General features: G+C 47.3%; 1 protein-coding gene across 2 annotated transcripts in view; it reads right to left on the bottom strand.

Moving 5' to 3' along the window:
• Positions 1-3,883: 3,883 nt before the first annotated feature.
• LOC137657163 (protein Dr1-like) overlaps positions 3,884-16,797 on the bottom strand; it is a 47,408-nt gene continuing 34,494 nt past the window's right edge. For both annotated transcript variants that reach the window (XM_068391519.1, XM_068391512.1), the window contains exon 4: positions 3,884-5,336. In XM_068391519.1, coding sequence (XP_068247620.1) covers positions 5,214-5,336 — 123 coding nt within the window. In that variant the 3' untranslated portion in view covers positions 3,884-5,213. The remainder of the gene's footprint in view (positions 5,337-16,797) is intronic.

Raw genomic sequence — 16,797 nt, 5'->3', positions numbered from 1 at the left:
CAGTTTCTCCAATGACACGAGGTGACCTATTAACCTCTGCCAGTCCTTTGCTCTCCTGGGTTGTCCCGATAAGAAGGGGCGGAGGATTTGGTCCAAGTTGGTCAGCCTCTCTTCCGACGGAAAGGCTCTCACTAAACGGGAATCCAGGACCATCCCTAGATAAGTCATCCTGGTGGAGGGTGACAGATGAGACTTCTCCAGGTTGATGGTGATGCCCAGAATCTTGCAGAACTGCAGTAGCTTCATGCCTTGATCCCTCAAAACTTCCTCTGAGGATGAAAGGAGCAACCAGTCGTCTAGGTAACGAATCAGGCGGATGCCCCGTTCGTGAGCCCACACTGAGACTGTTGCGAAGACCCTCGTGAAGACCTGAGGCGCTGTGGATAGTCCGAAGCATAAGGACCTAAACTGCAATGTCTGGGCACCCCACTTCACCCGAAGATACTTCCTGCTGGAGGGGTGAACTTGGATTTGAAAATAAGCGTCCTTGAGGTCTATGGACATCATGAAGTCCCCTTCCCTCAAGGACTCCATGACCGACTTCGGGGTGTCCATCTTGAAGTCGGTTTTGTACACAAACTTGTTGAGGGCCAAGAGGTCTATAACCGGTCTCCAACCTCCCGTTGCCTTCTCCACCAGGAAGAGCCGACTGTAGAAGCCCGGGCCCGGCTCCCGTACCGTTTCCATTGCTCCCTTTGCCAACATCGTGGAAACTTCCCCTTGCAAAGCTGTCCTCTTCAAGGGGTCCTTGGGAGCCAACCACTACGCCCAAATGGCTGGAATCAGGGGCGGAGGTTCTGCCAGAAACGGTAGCCTGTACCCCTCCTTCAACACCGTTACTGTCCACGGGTCTGCTCCGTGGTTTTTCCATGCTTGCCAAAAAAGTCTGAGGCATCCCCCCACCTGAGGCTTGGGCAGGAGTAGGGGGCCTCTCTCCCTATCTTCTTCTGGAGGAACGACCTGTACGCCCCCTCCTGGAGACCGAGAAGGAAGTTCTAAAGGAGGCTGGAGCTGATGCTGCTCCCCTACGGAAGGGCTGGGACGGCTGCGACCAAGGAGCTGCTGGGGAGTCTCTCCAGTGATGGCTAGACGAGGCTAGAGGAGTAGCAGGACCATCGGACGCAGGCCTCCTGTGGATGGGTCTCCGCGGTGCTTGAGGTCTGGGAACACTCACATAATTCCTCTTCAAGACCTTCTCCATGATGTCCTCTGTCTCCTTCAGAGGAAAGAGGATGTCTTTCCTTAGGGGCAGGCTCCTCAGGGCCCTCGCTTCCCTGTCCGGTATCCGCCTAGACAACTTGCTCAGGACAGTGTCTCTCCTCTGAAGCACCCAGTTGGCTGATAGGGCTAGGGACTGGTAAGACAAGAACTTCAATGCTCTACCTCCCAAGATAATTAGCTCCTTCAGGAGAGCCTGATTCCCCAGAACTGAGAGGTCGTAGGAGGATTGAATACCTACGAGCGTGGAAGCCCACCAGTCTAGCCAAGAGGCGACGTTCGCTAGGTCTTTCGCCATCTCCTCCATTATCGTCGCCTCTGACTGGGAAAAGCAGATTGGGGCTGATGAGGCTCTGTCTTCCGGGGCCCCTTGGCCTAAAACTTCGAGGGAGGGCTCCAACTTGCAGGCCCCTGGACGCTGTCCCTCTGGCAGATAGAATTTACTCTGGGACATCAGTCCCTGGAGCAACTTCGAGGAGCTCTGAGATTTGGGGGCCTCTGCATTGCCAGCCACAATCTTGTTGATGTGAGCTCTACCGAGCCTCACGTCCCTGGCCACTGGAAGAGCCAACGGAGCCCTCCGCTGGACGGGGGCCTCCATTAGCCTATTGAGGCTAGAGCGGCAGGGATCCTCGTCGGAGGGTTCAGGCTCCTCAATCCGATGGTGTCATCTAATGAGGCCGATCACCCTCCTGTAAGCCGAGTCCTCCGCTGGGGCGCCCTCCACGTCGTCGTCGATGTCCTCCGTCTGGCGGCCTACTTCTCTAGGAGGAATCCCTCTGACGGATGCCTCAGCGTAAGGCTCTGGACGCAGGACGGGCATTGCCGTGGCGGCAAGGGCCTCCGTCCTCTGTCTGTCCTTCGTCATGGAGGACAAGGTTTCCGTGGGCTTGCCCGACGGAGGAAGCCGTCTCTCCTTCTCCAGGGCCCGCGGTGCCACTTTCGAGAGCACGACGAGGCTGCCCGTCCGAGGGGGCGACTCCCTCCGCTGGGCGGATTGAGTCGCAACCCTCGCGGTCTTACGCCTGTCGGAAGAGGTCCGCGAGGCCGAGTCTCTCCGTGGTTCTAGTTTGTGGCTGGAGGGGAACCTTCCTGGAGACTTGTCTCTGGGTCGCCAACCTGAAGTGCTCGGGACCGAAGTAAGGTCCACGAGCTTACTGCGGGAGATGACCACCCATTCCTCCCCTGGTGATCTGCTCCTCCTGAATTTTCTCCAAGGGGACCTGGAGCGCCTCCTTCCATGTTGAGACCTGGAACGTGACCGCGAACGGGAGTGCCTCCTCCGGGATCTCTCAAGCTTCCGCCAGGAATTCCTCCGGGTTTCCCCTTCCGAGGAATAGGAGGTTGTAGCAACCGATGAATCGGAGGACTCTTCATAACACGTCCGAGGGGCAGGGGCCCGGAGAGTGGTCGTCTGAACGGCTTGCTGTCCTAAGGAGGGCGTGGGCTGCAGGAACACATCCGGTACTGACGATGGCGGTGCTGGGGGAGAGCGTGGGCGCTCTACGCTGGGGAACCAGGATCCGAGGCCTTCCTCCAACCTCAACGGGGACCTACAGGGCATCCTAGGAGGCACCCATTCGAGGGGATCCACCGCCGGTGAGTCTTCCTTCTCGGGGGTGCCTTCAGCTGCGGAGGTACCTGAAAAACATGCCCATGATGCGGACGAAGAGACAGGGAGTTTTACTCCACATGGGATCATCAGACGAGACGTGACCTGCGAGCACCAGGGCATCGTCTCTAGGACCCCCACTTGCCTGGAAAGATGCTGCTACCCCACTATCATGAATAACAGACTCTTGGGGAAGAACTTCTGGCTTCTTCCCCGCAACGGACTTACCTCGTCCCCTACTCTGGGTAGGGGAAGATGGAAGGGAAACTCTACTCGACGGTCCTTCTGGAGACGTAAAGGGCGAAGAGGTGCTAGCCTTCTTGGGCAACCGCTTGGCAGACTTCTTCTTGGTACCGAATCGTACCCACTGCACCTCACTCCAAGAATCGCACTACGGACACGTGTCCGACGGGGAACACACTCTACCCATGCACGGCAAGCACAAGGAATGAGGGTCTACCTCCGGCTTAGAAAGAAACGCACCACACGTCTTCCGGGCTCTAGGCCCAGGACAACGGCGGGGACGCTCCATCACGCACTATCGCAACACCGCAAGATACAGGAACGCATCGGGAATGGGTAATAAGGACAAGGTTAACACGTGAGAACGTGGGAACACAAGGGAAGGACAAGGGACACAAAGGGATAGCACAGGGATACCACGTGGGAACCACCGAGACACAAAGGAGTCGGGGACACAAAGAGTCGCACTGAGATAAGGAGAGCGTCGAGATGATATCGCAACGCGACCAGAGAACTTACTGAGGGTCAAAACCCAAGCTAGCACGCTCCCTGACCCGGGCCTAGCCTCAGGGCACGTATCCTTCCGCCTGAGGTTAGCCCTCACAGAAAACAGAAGTACGGTAAACTACACAAAACTCTGGTTGGATGAGAGGAGATCCCAGGTACTACTAAGAAAGTAGTTCAAGGTAAGTTTCCGTGTTGGAACAACAAATAATTAGGCAAATATACTAACATATTCTGATATATTGGAATATCCAACCAGTCAAAGTCACATACAAAATAAATGTATGAGAATAAAATTCCATGTCATCATATCTCCTAAACTTTTATCAACTCTCTCTGATGCTTCAGTTATAATAATCAAACCTATACTGTACCTTATTCAAATAATAAGAACTGAGTACCCAACAAAAATGATTAGTAATTGTATTATTCTATAACAATAATATTAGTATTACAAGTCATGGAATTGCAATTAAATGTACAGTAATATATTAAATTTAAATCACACAAATTGCATATAAATCATAAAAATGTACTGAACTTTCCTAGTTTTTTCTTTTACATATCAGACTCCTGATTTGATGCCAGTTAGGTGTAATGGAATCAATACTGTACTTTTTTCACAGAAGTAAGGGAATTCAAAACCACTGGAAAACAAACCCACAAGCATAAGACACATCCACAATTCTATATTCTGACAGAATAGAACTGGCAATTACTAGTCAATAATGAATGAACTTTAGTCACCGTTTCAAACTATTGTGATTAAATACAAATCAATTATTCATTCACATGTAAGCTTGATCAGACCTATAATCTCAATTTTATGCCTCTGATGTAATTCTAACATGGGATACAAAATACTCTGGCTACTTTGCTCAATCAAACATTAAAAAGAAAAATTTAAAATACTGTTTGCCATACAAAACCAATCCTGGGGTATCATTTTTAGTCTCAACTTCTATCCAATCAAAAATTTAGGCCAGTTAGTTATGTCATTTACCTAATCAAAAATAAAAAATAAAAATATATACCAGTACTCAAAACAGAAAATAAAAAATATAGAGGGAAAACAAAACTGTAAAGTTAATTAGGAAAAATTAATAACATAAAAAAATGGTCTCGTGTGTGAACAATGGAGAAAATTTAAGACATTTAAACCCACATTACAATCATATTAAAAATAACATCGCTGCTCATTTTTACAATACACTGTAAACTAACCAATATTTCCAAGGCTATAGCATTCTACCATCAACATATTAAATACTGATTGTTACAACCAGCATGTAAAGTTTCCTTCATGAATTTCTGTACACTCCACAAATTAAGGTGACAGCTGGCAAGGCAATAATGCAGCAACAGCATGAAACAAATAAGATATTTAGTTTCAAAATTATAGTACATGCTGTACTATGCTCCATAAACATTTCTTTTGTCACATGGACATTACTTGCTACGTTGTCAAGTTGCGAGAGGTCTACTGAGCTGGCCATGATATATACCTGTACAAGAATTCATGAAGCTAACGGCACATATTTTCTGAGTTTTAGGCATACGATAAACACCAGTACAAATATAATTACAGCATACAAAAATTGTAACAAATTCCTGTAAGACTAATCTTTGAAGTATCTCAGGAATAATCATCCTCATCATCTACAGCCTGTTGTTCTTGCTGTAGCTGCTGTGCTGCAGCTGCTTGTTCCTGCAACAATTGCCACTGCTGCTGTTCAACAAGCATTTGCTCTTCTCTTGCCTGTAAACATTAAACAATCTTTAGAACTCTTGGCAAAATAGTAGTCTTTCATGCCAATACATAAAGTGGATTTGATCAGTCTTAAAAATATGCACACCTAGAAAAATGTATATCAACACAGCATCTTCAGCATCACCTACGTACTGCTTCTCTTAGTAGTGGAAATCCATCAAAACCTTAAGACGATCCACTGTGTATTCAAAAGGCCTCCTATTTACCACTAACTGTAAGCATTCATATTTCTTTTAGTTTGTTTACCACTACAGTAAAATTCATTTCCCCCTTGTAATAAATAGCACAAAATAGCTTTAATATATTCTCATTATACAGTGAGCCCTCGCTACTTCGCGGTTCGACCATCGCGGATTCACCACTTCGCGGATTTTTTTCAAAACCCATGTATATACATATATCGCGGATTTTCCGGAAATTTCGAAAATACCGCGATGTGACCGATGGTGCGAGATTGGAGAAAGTAAGGAAAATTGAATCATGATTGATTTTCAATATAAATGAAACTTTGAGGAGCAACAAAGATATCATTTGTTAGAGAGATAGAGAGAGGTAAGGAATGGGAGGTAGTGAAAAGTAGCCCACAGAGAGAGAGAGAGGTAGAGAGAGAGAGAGGTAGAGAGAGAGAGAGAGAGGTAGAGAGAGAGAGAGAGGGGTAGAGAGAGAGAGGGGTAGAGAGAGAGAGAGAGAGGTAGAGAGATAGAGGGGGGTTTAACCCTGGATAGGTACGGTGGGTCGTACGCGACCCCGAGCGTCAAAAAAAAAGAGGTTTTTCTCACGTGACTCACCCCCGTGACTGAATTTGTGGGTGATCGACCTGCAGGAGGTGTCTCCCCTACACGCTCTAGTAGTGTCCAGATGTGCATTGCTGTAGCTGTACTCCTTCCCCGATTTCTGAGACGCGTCGGGGTCGAGCGCGACCGAGTTTACCCTTCTAAGGTAATTTGCATAATTATCAAAGTTATTACGTATTATGAAATTGTCGTAGAATGGTGCAACTTGTATAGGTTATCAGTTGTGGAAAGTCTTGGTGGATTGTTTGGCTACCATGTGCATGATTTTTTTTTTAGTTAAAATGTCGTTCATCACCACGAGGACCATTTTACCGCGAGTGCCCCTTTTTCATTTTTTTTCATTTTTTTGCCAAGTCATTTTTCCGTAAGATATTGCCAAATAGTGTCGTAAAACTTTTGCTTGTTTAGTGTTGGAAAGTGTGTCTAGATGATCTGGCTACCCATGCGTGACTTTGTTTTTGTCAGATACGACGTAGTTATTGGTATATTGGGTATTTAACTGCGGTTGCCAATTTCTGTTTTTTTTTCAATATTTGTAAAAATTTACTACGTAGTAAGGAATTGCCGTATATTATTGATTTTTTTTTCATGTTTATGTGTTAGAAAGTGTGCCTTGATGGTTGGGCTAACACGTGCATGTCTTTTTTTTTATCTGAGATGCCGTATATTAGAATGTTGGGCATTTTTCCGCGAGTGCCCCTTTTTATTTGTTTTGCATTTTTTTGCTTAGTCATGTTACCGTAAGGAATTGGCAAGTAGTGTCGCAAAACTTATATTTTTATAGTGGTGGAAAGTGTTTCTAGATGATCTGGCTACCCATGCCTATTTTTTTTTAGCCAGATATGGCGTATATATAAGTATGTGTTCGATTTTCCTGTGATTGCCATTTTTTCGTTTTTTCCCATTTCTTTCAAAATTACTACGTACTAAGGAACTATCACAGAGTAATGATTCATTTATATGTTTATTTGTCGGAAAATGTGCCTTGATGGTTTGCCTAGCACGTGGCTGAAATTTTTTTTCTTCTGAAATGCCGTATATTAGAATGGCCATTTTTCCGCGAGTGCCCCTTTTTATTTGTTTTGCATTTTTTTGCTTAGTCATGTTACCGTAAGGAATTGGCAAGTAGTGTCGCAAAACTTATAATTTTATAGTGTTGGAAAGTGTTTCTAGATGATCTGGCTACCCATGCCTATCTTTTTTTTTAGCCAGATATGGCGTATATATAGGTATGTGTTCGATTTTCCTGTGATTGCCATTTTTTAATTTTTTCCCATTTCTTTCAAAATTACTACGTACTAAGGAACTATCACAGAGTAATGATTCATTTAGATGTTTATTTGTCGGAAAATGTGCCTTGATGGTTTGCCTAGCACGTGGCTGAATTTTTTTTTTTCTGAAATGCCGTATATTAGAATGTTAGCCATTTTTCCGCGAGTGCCCCTTTTTATTTGTTTTGCATTTTTTTGCTTAGTCATGTTACCGTAAGGAATTGGCAAGTAGTGTCGCAAAACTTATATTTTTATAGTGTTGGAAAGTGTTTCTAGATGATCTGGCTACCCATGCCTATCTTTTTTTTAGCCAGATATGGCGTATATATAGGTATGTGTTCGATTTTCCGGTGATTGCCATTTTTTAGTTTTTTCCCATTTCTTTCAAAATTACTACGTACTAAGGAACTATCACAGAGTAATGATTCCTCTAGATGTTTATTTGTCGGAAAATTTTGTTTACTTCTTTTTTGATTGAATATCATCAAATTTTTTTAGCTAAAATATTATATTGTTTCACATTTTTGTTTTTTTTTCGATTTTATTTCCCTTCAAAAAAATTTTTTTGGGTCAGAATTTTAATTTTATAGTCGTAAAATAATCGACAATTATCCAGCAACCCACCATACAATTTTTATGCATATCCAATAATAATTAGATTAGTAAATAACACCTTGAAATTGACATACCCTTCCTACATTTCAAGTGGCAGATTAGGGAGTCTGAGTCAGTGTGGTTGGCGGCCATTTTGTGGACATATCCGAAGCGTAAGTTGCCCTATCTATATATATTCTTGTTCCCTATAGAATTTGTGATATTTTGCTATATTTTTACCTGCATAAATATCATATTATATATTAAATATATGTATTTTTTTACGAAATTTCCAAGTACTCAAAAAATTACCTTTAGATATGGCCCCTGATATAAATGTAATTTACAAAATAATGAAGATTTTTTTACATATTTCTATTTTAGGATAACATATGTTTATTCCCTAAAAAAATTAGCCACTTCCTATTTCATTTGGGTACCCAAAAAAATTCATGAAATTTGGACAAATTTTTTTGGCCAAAAAAATTTACCCTTTTTTCTCATTTCAGATCTTCACCTCCATGGGTCTGACTTCATCCAAAATACATCAAGATGTGTCCTAAACATTCAAGAATCAATTCCTAAAAGGATTTGTGTATATATGTATAAACATTTTTTTTATGAATTTTTATGTCAGGTCTTTTTTTTTCTACTTAATTTTTTAAAATATTTATAATAAATATTTTTTCTGCAGATGAGTAGTATTTATCTTTACAGTTGTTTTAAGCATTCATTGAAGTTTTTTTTGGCAAAAGAAAAAAAGAGGTTACTGCAAAAACTGATTTTTCAAGAATTTTTTTTGGCGTCGGGGTCGTTCGCGTCCGAGTATACCCTTAAAGGGGTGTCCGAGGAGCGTACCTATCCAGGGTTAAATGTAATAAACAAAAAAATTTGATAGGTTATAACACATTGGTGCTTATGTAATATCAACCATATACTGTAGACGGTTTGAATAAGTTAAGAAATGGTATAAACGATACTTTGTTATTGTATTCGTACACTCTCAAGAGCGGCAGCTACAGTAGATGTCAGCTGATCTAATCACAGCCAAAAGTAAAACAAAAAGAAGTCAACAATACTCGATTTTTAAAACACACCCGAAATTTAAAAACAAAAGTACACGCTTTCTTAATGTGCAATTAACTATTTAAAGAGTAGCAATTTTCTAGAATAAAATGATGTTTCCCAAAAAATAGTGGTTTGCTGATGAAATCGGATGCCGTATTTTTAGCTATGATTGAAATGGATGTAGACTCGGCATAATTTTTTCGTTTCGTATTTAATTGACACTAAGAAAACTAATTTTAGTTTCTTCATCTAAATGTAAGTATTGTATAACACGAAGAGAGAGAGAGAGAGAGAGAGAGAGAGAGAGAGAGAGAGAGAGAGAGAGAGAGAGAGAGAGAGAGAATGAATCAGCTGTTGTAATCAAATGGCGTGTTTTTGTTTCGTGAGAATTTCATCGCCACGAAAATAACAACAACATACTGTACTGAACTTTACAGTATTATACAGACTACTGTAATATGATAAAATATTTGTAATCTATTATATATGAAATGGGGCTATTTTTTTTGTTTAAAATTTACATTTACGTATGTAAAACAACTCTCTCTCTCTCTCTCTCTCTCTCTCTCTCTCTCTCTCTCTCTCTCTCGTATATTGTTTTCCTGCTTTGCTACGTATGTATGATTTTATATAGATACGGTAAATAATATTTGTAACAACATGTTTTATAAAAGCTTTTACTGTAATATCATTATTTATCACTTTCATCATGCGCGTTAAATACCTTCGTTTGTTTACTGAGCGTACTTTATGACGCCGTCGTTTCAGGCGGCGTCATAAAGAAAAACATTTCATTTGGAAGTCCTAAGAAAAATCAAGTAAAACATTGGTAATAACAAAATCAACATACTGTACTGAATAATCAATATAATCGATGCAAAAACTAACCTATACACAGATGTGTAAATGCGTTTGTTTCTTCATTATGATCAGAGATAAACGTAAACATAACATTGGTTGCCATTTTTATCGTGCTTTTTGGCGTGTTTAGGAAACGCATGATATAAAATCGCCTTTAATATTTGTGCCTGTTTTAGTTTAGGGTACTGTAGTACATGCATTAAGTGTTCTGAACATTAAAGGGTAGTTTGTTAACAGTACTACGAACAAGGGAAGGTTTTAAAAGTCTGAATATGACAAATTCGAAGATAATTTGTATTTTTCCTAACCATACAAACCTTAGCTATTTACAAAGGGTATTACTTTTAGCGTAGCTGAAATGGCGAGCCATTAGAATTTAACGAGGGTGTATTACCCCCGCGCTAGTTAGTGGGGGGGTAGGGGAGTGGTAGCTAGCTACCCCTCCTCCCCCTCACACACAGGTGAATACTCACTTTCACTTAGAGGTAGGACTTGTCTTGGGGGACAGGGCTGGCGGGCAAATATGTGTAAATAGCTAAGGTTTGTATGGTTAGGAAAAATACAAATTATCTTCGAATTTGTCATTTGTTCCGTAACCGAAATACAAACCACGCTATTTACAAAGGGTGACTTATCCCTTAGGAAGGGTGGAAAGTCCCCAGCCATACTGGCTTTGGCTTTACCCGGGGACTCAGAATCCGAGTGAGTCGCACTCGAAAAAAGGAGTCCCTGCACCTCACAAGTTCCTTGCTCCGCAAGGAACCATGTGGCCTACGTAAGCTTGTGTGTGAAGGAAGAAGTGTGACCCGTCCTAGGCAGTTGATCTGGAGTTCCAGAAGGAACTCTAGGTTAGGACGTTCCCAATACCACCTCGTCAGGGTATGGGGGAAGCATGGTTTACCTGCAGAGGTTCAAGGTCAGCTATGCAGAGACCAGGATGCTGCTTCCCCGTAGAGGGGATGATGAAGAAAGAAGTAAGGGCCAGACATACTTCTTTCGTTCATGCAGACTAAAACCTGATAACAATGCCTTCAACCTTCTGCTACCTGTCCAAAAAGGAGCCTGAGGTTAGACCAGCTGTTGTGTAGCCACCACAGAGCGATAGAAAACGTATCGAGACTCCTGTGGGTCACGCCCTGCAGGAAGCGGGCTGCGAAGGTTATTAGACGCTTCCAGACTCCAGCTTGTAGCACCTGCGTCACAGAGTAGTATTACTCGAAGGCGAGGGACGTTGCGATGTATCCAACATCGTGCTGTAGGGCGACGTGACGGGGGAGGGTCTGAAGACAGGTTGAGATGAATGTCCTTGAGTCCGGGCTGAAGAGGTATACTGATGACTCTCCCCCCATGTCCTCCTTGTGCTCCCAAATCGGCTGCAACTGAGGACAAACTGCAGCTGTTCCCAGCGCTAACCTCTCGATTCCTTACTGGCAAGAAAGAGAAGGTCTTGGGACATCAGACACAGAATGGAGACTCGAAATATTGAATGAATCGGACCGAAGGGCCGGGACCCTCAGATTCTGAGTCTAGTCAACAACTCAGGAGCGAGCCTGAATGTTGCCTTCCCCTCTTCCTTAGAAAGGGGGGAGAAGTAAGAGACCAAGAAGATTGCTTACACACTGGCCGTGGCCAGAGTGAGCAGAAGACCCAAGGCGGAATACAATCCGAGGCTTGTCGTAAAAGGGTCTTGAGAAGATCTCTTAAAGGACTAAAAGTCCGAGCCATGCTCAAAGTTGGAGGTCTTCCTCCGACTAGGGCAGGGACAATCGTAGCTTCGCATGAGCGAGGATAGATCCAGCGGGCAGGAAAAAGTTATTCCTTTAAGCCTGAAGGTCAGGGAAAGGCTGAGCGACAGGCTTCATTGCCGAGAGCGGAAAGGAGTTTCCTCCCGCCGAAAGGCAATAAGACCGTTATTGCTGGAGAAGAGGCCTCAAGGGAAGAGGTATATCTCCCACGGCACCAACCACCTTAGACTCTTCACTTTGCCTGGGAGACCCCTGTGGATGACTATCGCAGATGACGCGACCTCCGTACCGCGACTGTAGCGGGTTGTCTCTTCTAGAGGAGGAAGCGTAGTGTCTCCAGGCATGAAGCCGAAGCGACGCCCCGGTTCGGGAGAGATGTCGCAGTGTGGTTGCTTGAGTAGTCTGCGCCGTGGGAGAAGCTCTCCCGGGAGTTCCGTCAGGGGAAGCAGAGGGTCCAGAAACCGTTCTGCGCATAGTCCCAGTGGAGCTCTCCCATTGAAAGGTTGACAGACAACCTGGTCTTGTTGAGACCCATTGTCCACAGACAAAAAGGAGGGAAGACGCAGGCGTCGAAGTTGTCCCACCATCACCGAAATGCATCTTGCCAGAGTCTCGGGGTCTGAGACTGGGGGGAAGAATAGCGGAAGCTTGAGGTTCCAAGCTGTCGTGATCAGGTCCCCCAGCCCAGAACTTGCTGGTTACCCAAGGTCAAAGACCCCCAGGTACTCTCTCTCTACGAGGCTCTGCTCGGATAGTCTGAGAGAAACATTCCCCTGCCTGGAATGAGAGAGCCGATGGTGGTATTGAGAGAATCTCAATCATCCCAGTATCTCTACTGCAAGATGTGAAGGTGTGAAAATGCGTCCCCTGCTGGTTAGAATGAAGTCGACGCGCAACGGGGCGACTCGGCAGGAGTTGTAGGATCTGAAGAGGGGCCAGACTAAGGCCCCTAAGCCTGCCTGAATGATGGAGAGGTATCCTTCAGGTCTTGACCATAGGCCTGGACCGGAACATGCCCCCCCCCCTTTCCTTTGACGAGTCCGAGAACCGCATCAAGAAGGTGGGGAAAGGACGAGAATATCCACTACCATCAAGAGGCTCCATAGGTCAACACCCATTGCAGGTCTAATAGTTCCGCTGGTCCCATAGGGCCAGGGAGTCCGGTTAAACATTGCCTGAAGCCACCGGAACTCTGATCGCCCCACATGGAACTTATCCTGAGGCGACCGTTCGGACTATAGACGGGTCAATGAGGAAAGGAGAACTAGGAAACGTTCCAAGGTAGGGCTGAAAGCTCTGCTTGACTGCGAACAGGTACTGCGACTCTCCTCAGTCTTGCCACAGTCAACCGAAAGGAAGGCTCGGAGGATGTGGTAACAGAATCTGGCGTCCCCAGGTGGTCACCCATCCAAGTACCGACGTTGCTTAACCTCGCTGGACGGACGAGAAGCGGGGTTTCCAACGTGGTAAGGCCGTTGACTCAATATCATGGCCAGATACTCCAGATGTTGAGGCAGAGGAAGAGAAGGCTCCAAGCAAAATACCATGAGCCCACACTCATGGTAAGCATCCGGAAGCTTGTCCCGGCGCTGAAGAAGGTCGAAACCCGAGCCTACCGGAGTTGATCAGCCCTCCAAACAGCAGAGGAGGCGGAAGCCTGCACCTGAGTGGCCAAGAGGAAGGCAGGGAGAGTTCTCTGGGGAAACAAACCTGCTATGCCACGGCGGGATAGCCACACTGCATCATAAGCAGGAATACTTGCAGTCTAGGCTGAATTCGACGAGCACCCTGGAAGATGGATGGAATGGAAACTGAAAGTACCCGTCCTTCCGATCCAGGGTTTAAGGAGTCCTGTCGCCTCGTTACCAGTCTGATCGATTCTGCTGGTCTACGCTGGCCGAAGTTTGTTCGACAAACTTGATCAGGGCTGAGAGGTCGACTATGGACATCCCCTCTCAGATCCTTCCTTACAAGAAAGGATCGACTGAGGGGGCCGGGGGTGAAGCCGTCAATGATCCTAAGGAAGACCTTCGCCTAAGGTATGGATCATTCTGCCCAACCGGGCAACTCTACTGACGCTATGGCATAGAGGTTCAGAGACACTGAATTCGCTGACAGAGACGGCAGGCGCGATATCCTTGGCTAATCACAGAGATTGTGCGGGAATGGGCATCGGGAAGCTGTCATTCGGATGAGTAACCTTAAGCATCCTCCCAGCGAAAAACCTGCAATCCTAGAGTTCGTGAACTCCTTTTAGGACTATGCCCCCCCGGGGGAGTCTCCCGTGCCATCTGTTCCTGACAGGAGGAAACTGCAATTGGACACCTTGTCCCAGTTGTCGTAGCCGATAACTTAGGCCGACGTGGTTAAAAGAAAAGGGCGCTGGAGCCCTGCAGAGTCTGGAAGAAAGCGCCTTGGAGGAGTGAAACCGGAAGTCGATTTACTCCGCACAGCAGCTGTCTAAGTCTCTGTCCTTGGGCACAAACAAACTCTTCTCAAGGATGGAAGGGTGTCTGAGGTCGTCGACCTCCACAGATGAGACACCCGAAGGAAGCCCTCAGTCAGCGCGTCCAGATGGTACAACATTGAGCTTGTCCGCAAGTTAGATACTTAACGACGAAAGGCCAAGGTGCCTGAGCTCGAGAGGAGGAAAGTACCCATGATCTTCCTGTAGCTTCCTTGAACCAAACCTCAGGCCGTAACCGAGGAGGGAAAGAACCTGGTAAGCTCCCAGAGGAAGAAGTAAGCAGTCACCCCTTGTCCGATGGAGAAATCTCGAACGGAAAGCCCCCCCGCCAAAAATCCTTCCAGGGAATGACGGGGAAGGGCTAACCCAGGTTCAGGAATAGAGGAGTGTTGCTCAGATCTCCCTTAAATTTCTCCTATGCTTGCAAGTGCCATGCTCTGTGTTTACGGGGTGAGGCCGTGTTCTGGAAATACGCTCCAGAAGAACTCGCCAGGCTGGTTATGCTACGAAAACCCCATTGGGAATCGTGGTCGCAATTGCCCTGGAGCTCGCGCGACGGAAATTCCTGGTGGTCGGCGAGCGATAACCCATAGACGAGCAATGGATACTGCAAGAAATAAGCCGACATTTGTGCGAAGAAACACTGTAGGTTCGCGCGACGGAACACCATCCGTCTGCGCGATGGAAAAAACCGTTGGTTCGCGCGTGGGCGAACATTGGAGAGCATGAGCGTAGACGTGCAGGCACCTGGGCGTGTGGGCGCGCAGGCGAGTGGTCGCGCGGTTGCACGGGCGAGCGGTCGCGCGGTTGCACGGGAGAGCGGTCGCGCGGTTGCACGGGCGAGCGTTCGCGCGGTTGCACGGGCGAGCATTCGCGCGGTTGCACGGGCGAGCGGTCGTGAGGGTGGGCAGGTGGATGAGAGCGAGTCCGAGGCGGCGAACGCAAGCGTTAGCGCGATGGCGAAGAAACGCGCTGCCGCGTGGGCGAGGAGGACCGCTGGCGATATGGATCAACAAGCGATCGGTGGTGAGCTGGTGAGCGCTAACGCGCAGGTTGGCAATGGCGCGTTGTGTTATGCCGACGCGATGGTCGAGCAGTATGCGCAGGTGAGCGATCGTGCGTTGGCGAGCAGTATGCGAAGGTGAGCGATCGCGAGCAGTGATCAGCATGCGCCGGGTCGCGCGATGGTGATCAGTATGCGCAGGGTCGCGTGAAGGTGATCAGCATGCCAGGGTCGCGCGATGGCGATCAGCATGCGCAGGTTGGTGGTCGCGCGATGGCGAACAGCATCTGCAGGTGGGCGATCGCGTGATGGCGAACAGCATACGCAGTTGAGGGTCGCGCGATGGTGATCAGCATGCGCAGGGTTGAGCGATGGTGATCAGCATCCGCAGGTGTGCGGCCGCACGATGGCGATCAGCATCCGCAGTTGAGGGTCGTGCGATGGCGATCAGCATCCGCAGTTGAGGGTCGCGCGATGGCGATCAGCATCCGCAGGTGAGGGTCGCGCGATGGCGATCAGCATCCGCAGGTGAGGGTCGCGCGATGGCGATCAGCATCCGCAGTTGAGGGTCGCGCGATGGCGATCAGCATCCGCAGTTGAGGGTCGCGCGATGGCGATCAGCATCCGCAGTTGAGGGTCGCGCGATGGCGATCAGCATCCGCAGATGAGGGTCGCGCGATGGCGATCAGCATGCGCAGGTGAGCTAGTAGCTGGCGAACCATGTTCCTTCAGAAGTGTTGGAGAACGTTGGCGTGCCGGCTGTAACACACGTGGGCGATCCGGAGATCACTGGCGAGCTGATGATCGCTGGCGGGCTGATGATCGCTGACGAATTGATGATCGCTGGCGAGCTGATGATCGCTGGCGAGCTGATGATCGCTGGCGAGCTGATGATCGCTGACGAGCAGAAGGCTACGCGTGGAAGCCTGCGCAAAGAAGAAGAGTCCTTGACCCCGACCTGAACCGAAGTTCTAGATCGAGAGGGCGAACGTGGGCGCACAGGGCGCGTAACAGGAACCAACAGGAACCGCAGGGAAGATCATCTTGAAAGCGCTGACGAACAGGAGAGCGCTGATGAGCAGGAGAGCGCTGATGAGCAAAAGGGCGCGCAGGGAAACCCTGACACGCAAGGGAAGAACCCCCGTGGGGGCAACCCTTTGCCCCGAAGGGATCGTTGTCCGCCGGGAGACTGATGTCCGTCGGAAGACCGCTGTCCGTCGGGAAGACCGTTGTCCGTCGAGAAGACCGTTGCCCGTCGGAAGACGAGATCAGACTGCTGTCCATCTGCACCAAGGCGGAAGATCGAGAAAAAGGAGTTGTAGGCTGCAAACGGAGATCCAAAAAGGCGCCTCAAGCACCCTTATAGGGAGATGAGAGGCCCTTACGACGAGGCGGACGGTGGGCCTTACGGCGAGGGAGGCCAACAGCAACAGAAGAAACCTCCGAAGAGGAGTCTCTATGAGTGTACTCTCTCGCGAACGAAAGAGAAACACTTCGTGGAAGAGACTGGTCAGCCAGTGGCCTAAAAGGAGCAATCCTCCGAAGAGGAGCTCCTGCAGTTGCCCAGCCCCTTGAGCGAAACTGCAGGTGCGACCGCTCAGCACCAAGAGTATAGTCGCACGAAAAAAAAAAAAGAGAAGAACCCC

This window comes from Palaemon carinicauda, chromosome 1, assembly GCF_036898095.1.
Source record: "Palaemon carinicauda isolate YSFRI2023 chromosome 1, ASM3689809v2, whole genome shotgun sequence".
NCBI classification, from domain to species: Eukaryota; Metazoa; Arthropoda; class Malacostraca; order Decapoda; family Palaemonidae; genus Palaemon; species Palaemon carinicauda.
Note: the sequence above shows the minus strand (reverse complement) of the source record. Positions and strands in the feature narration are given on the sequence as shown.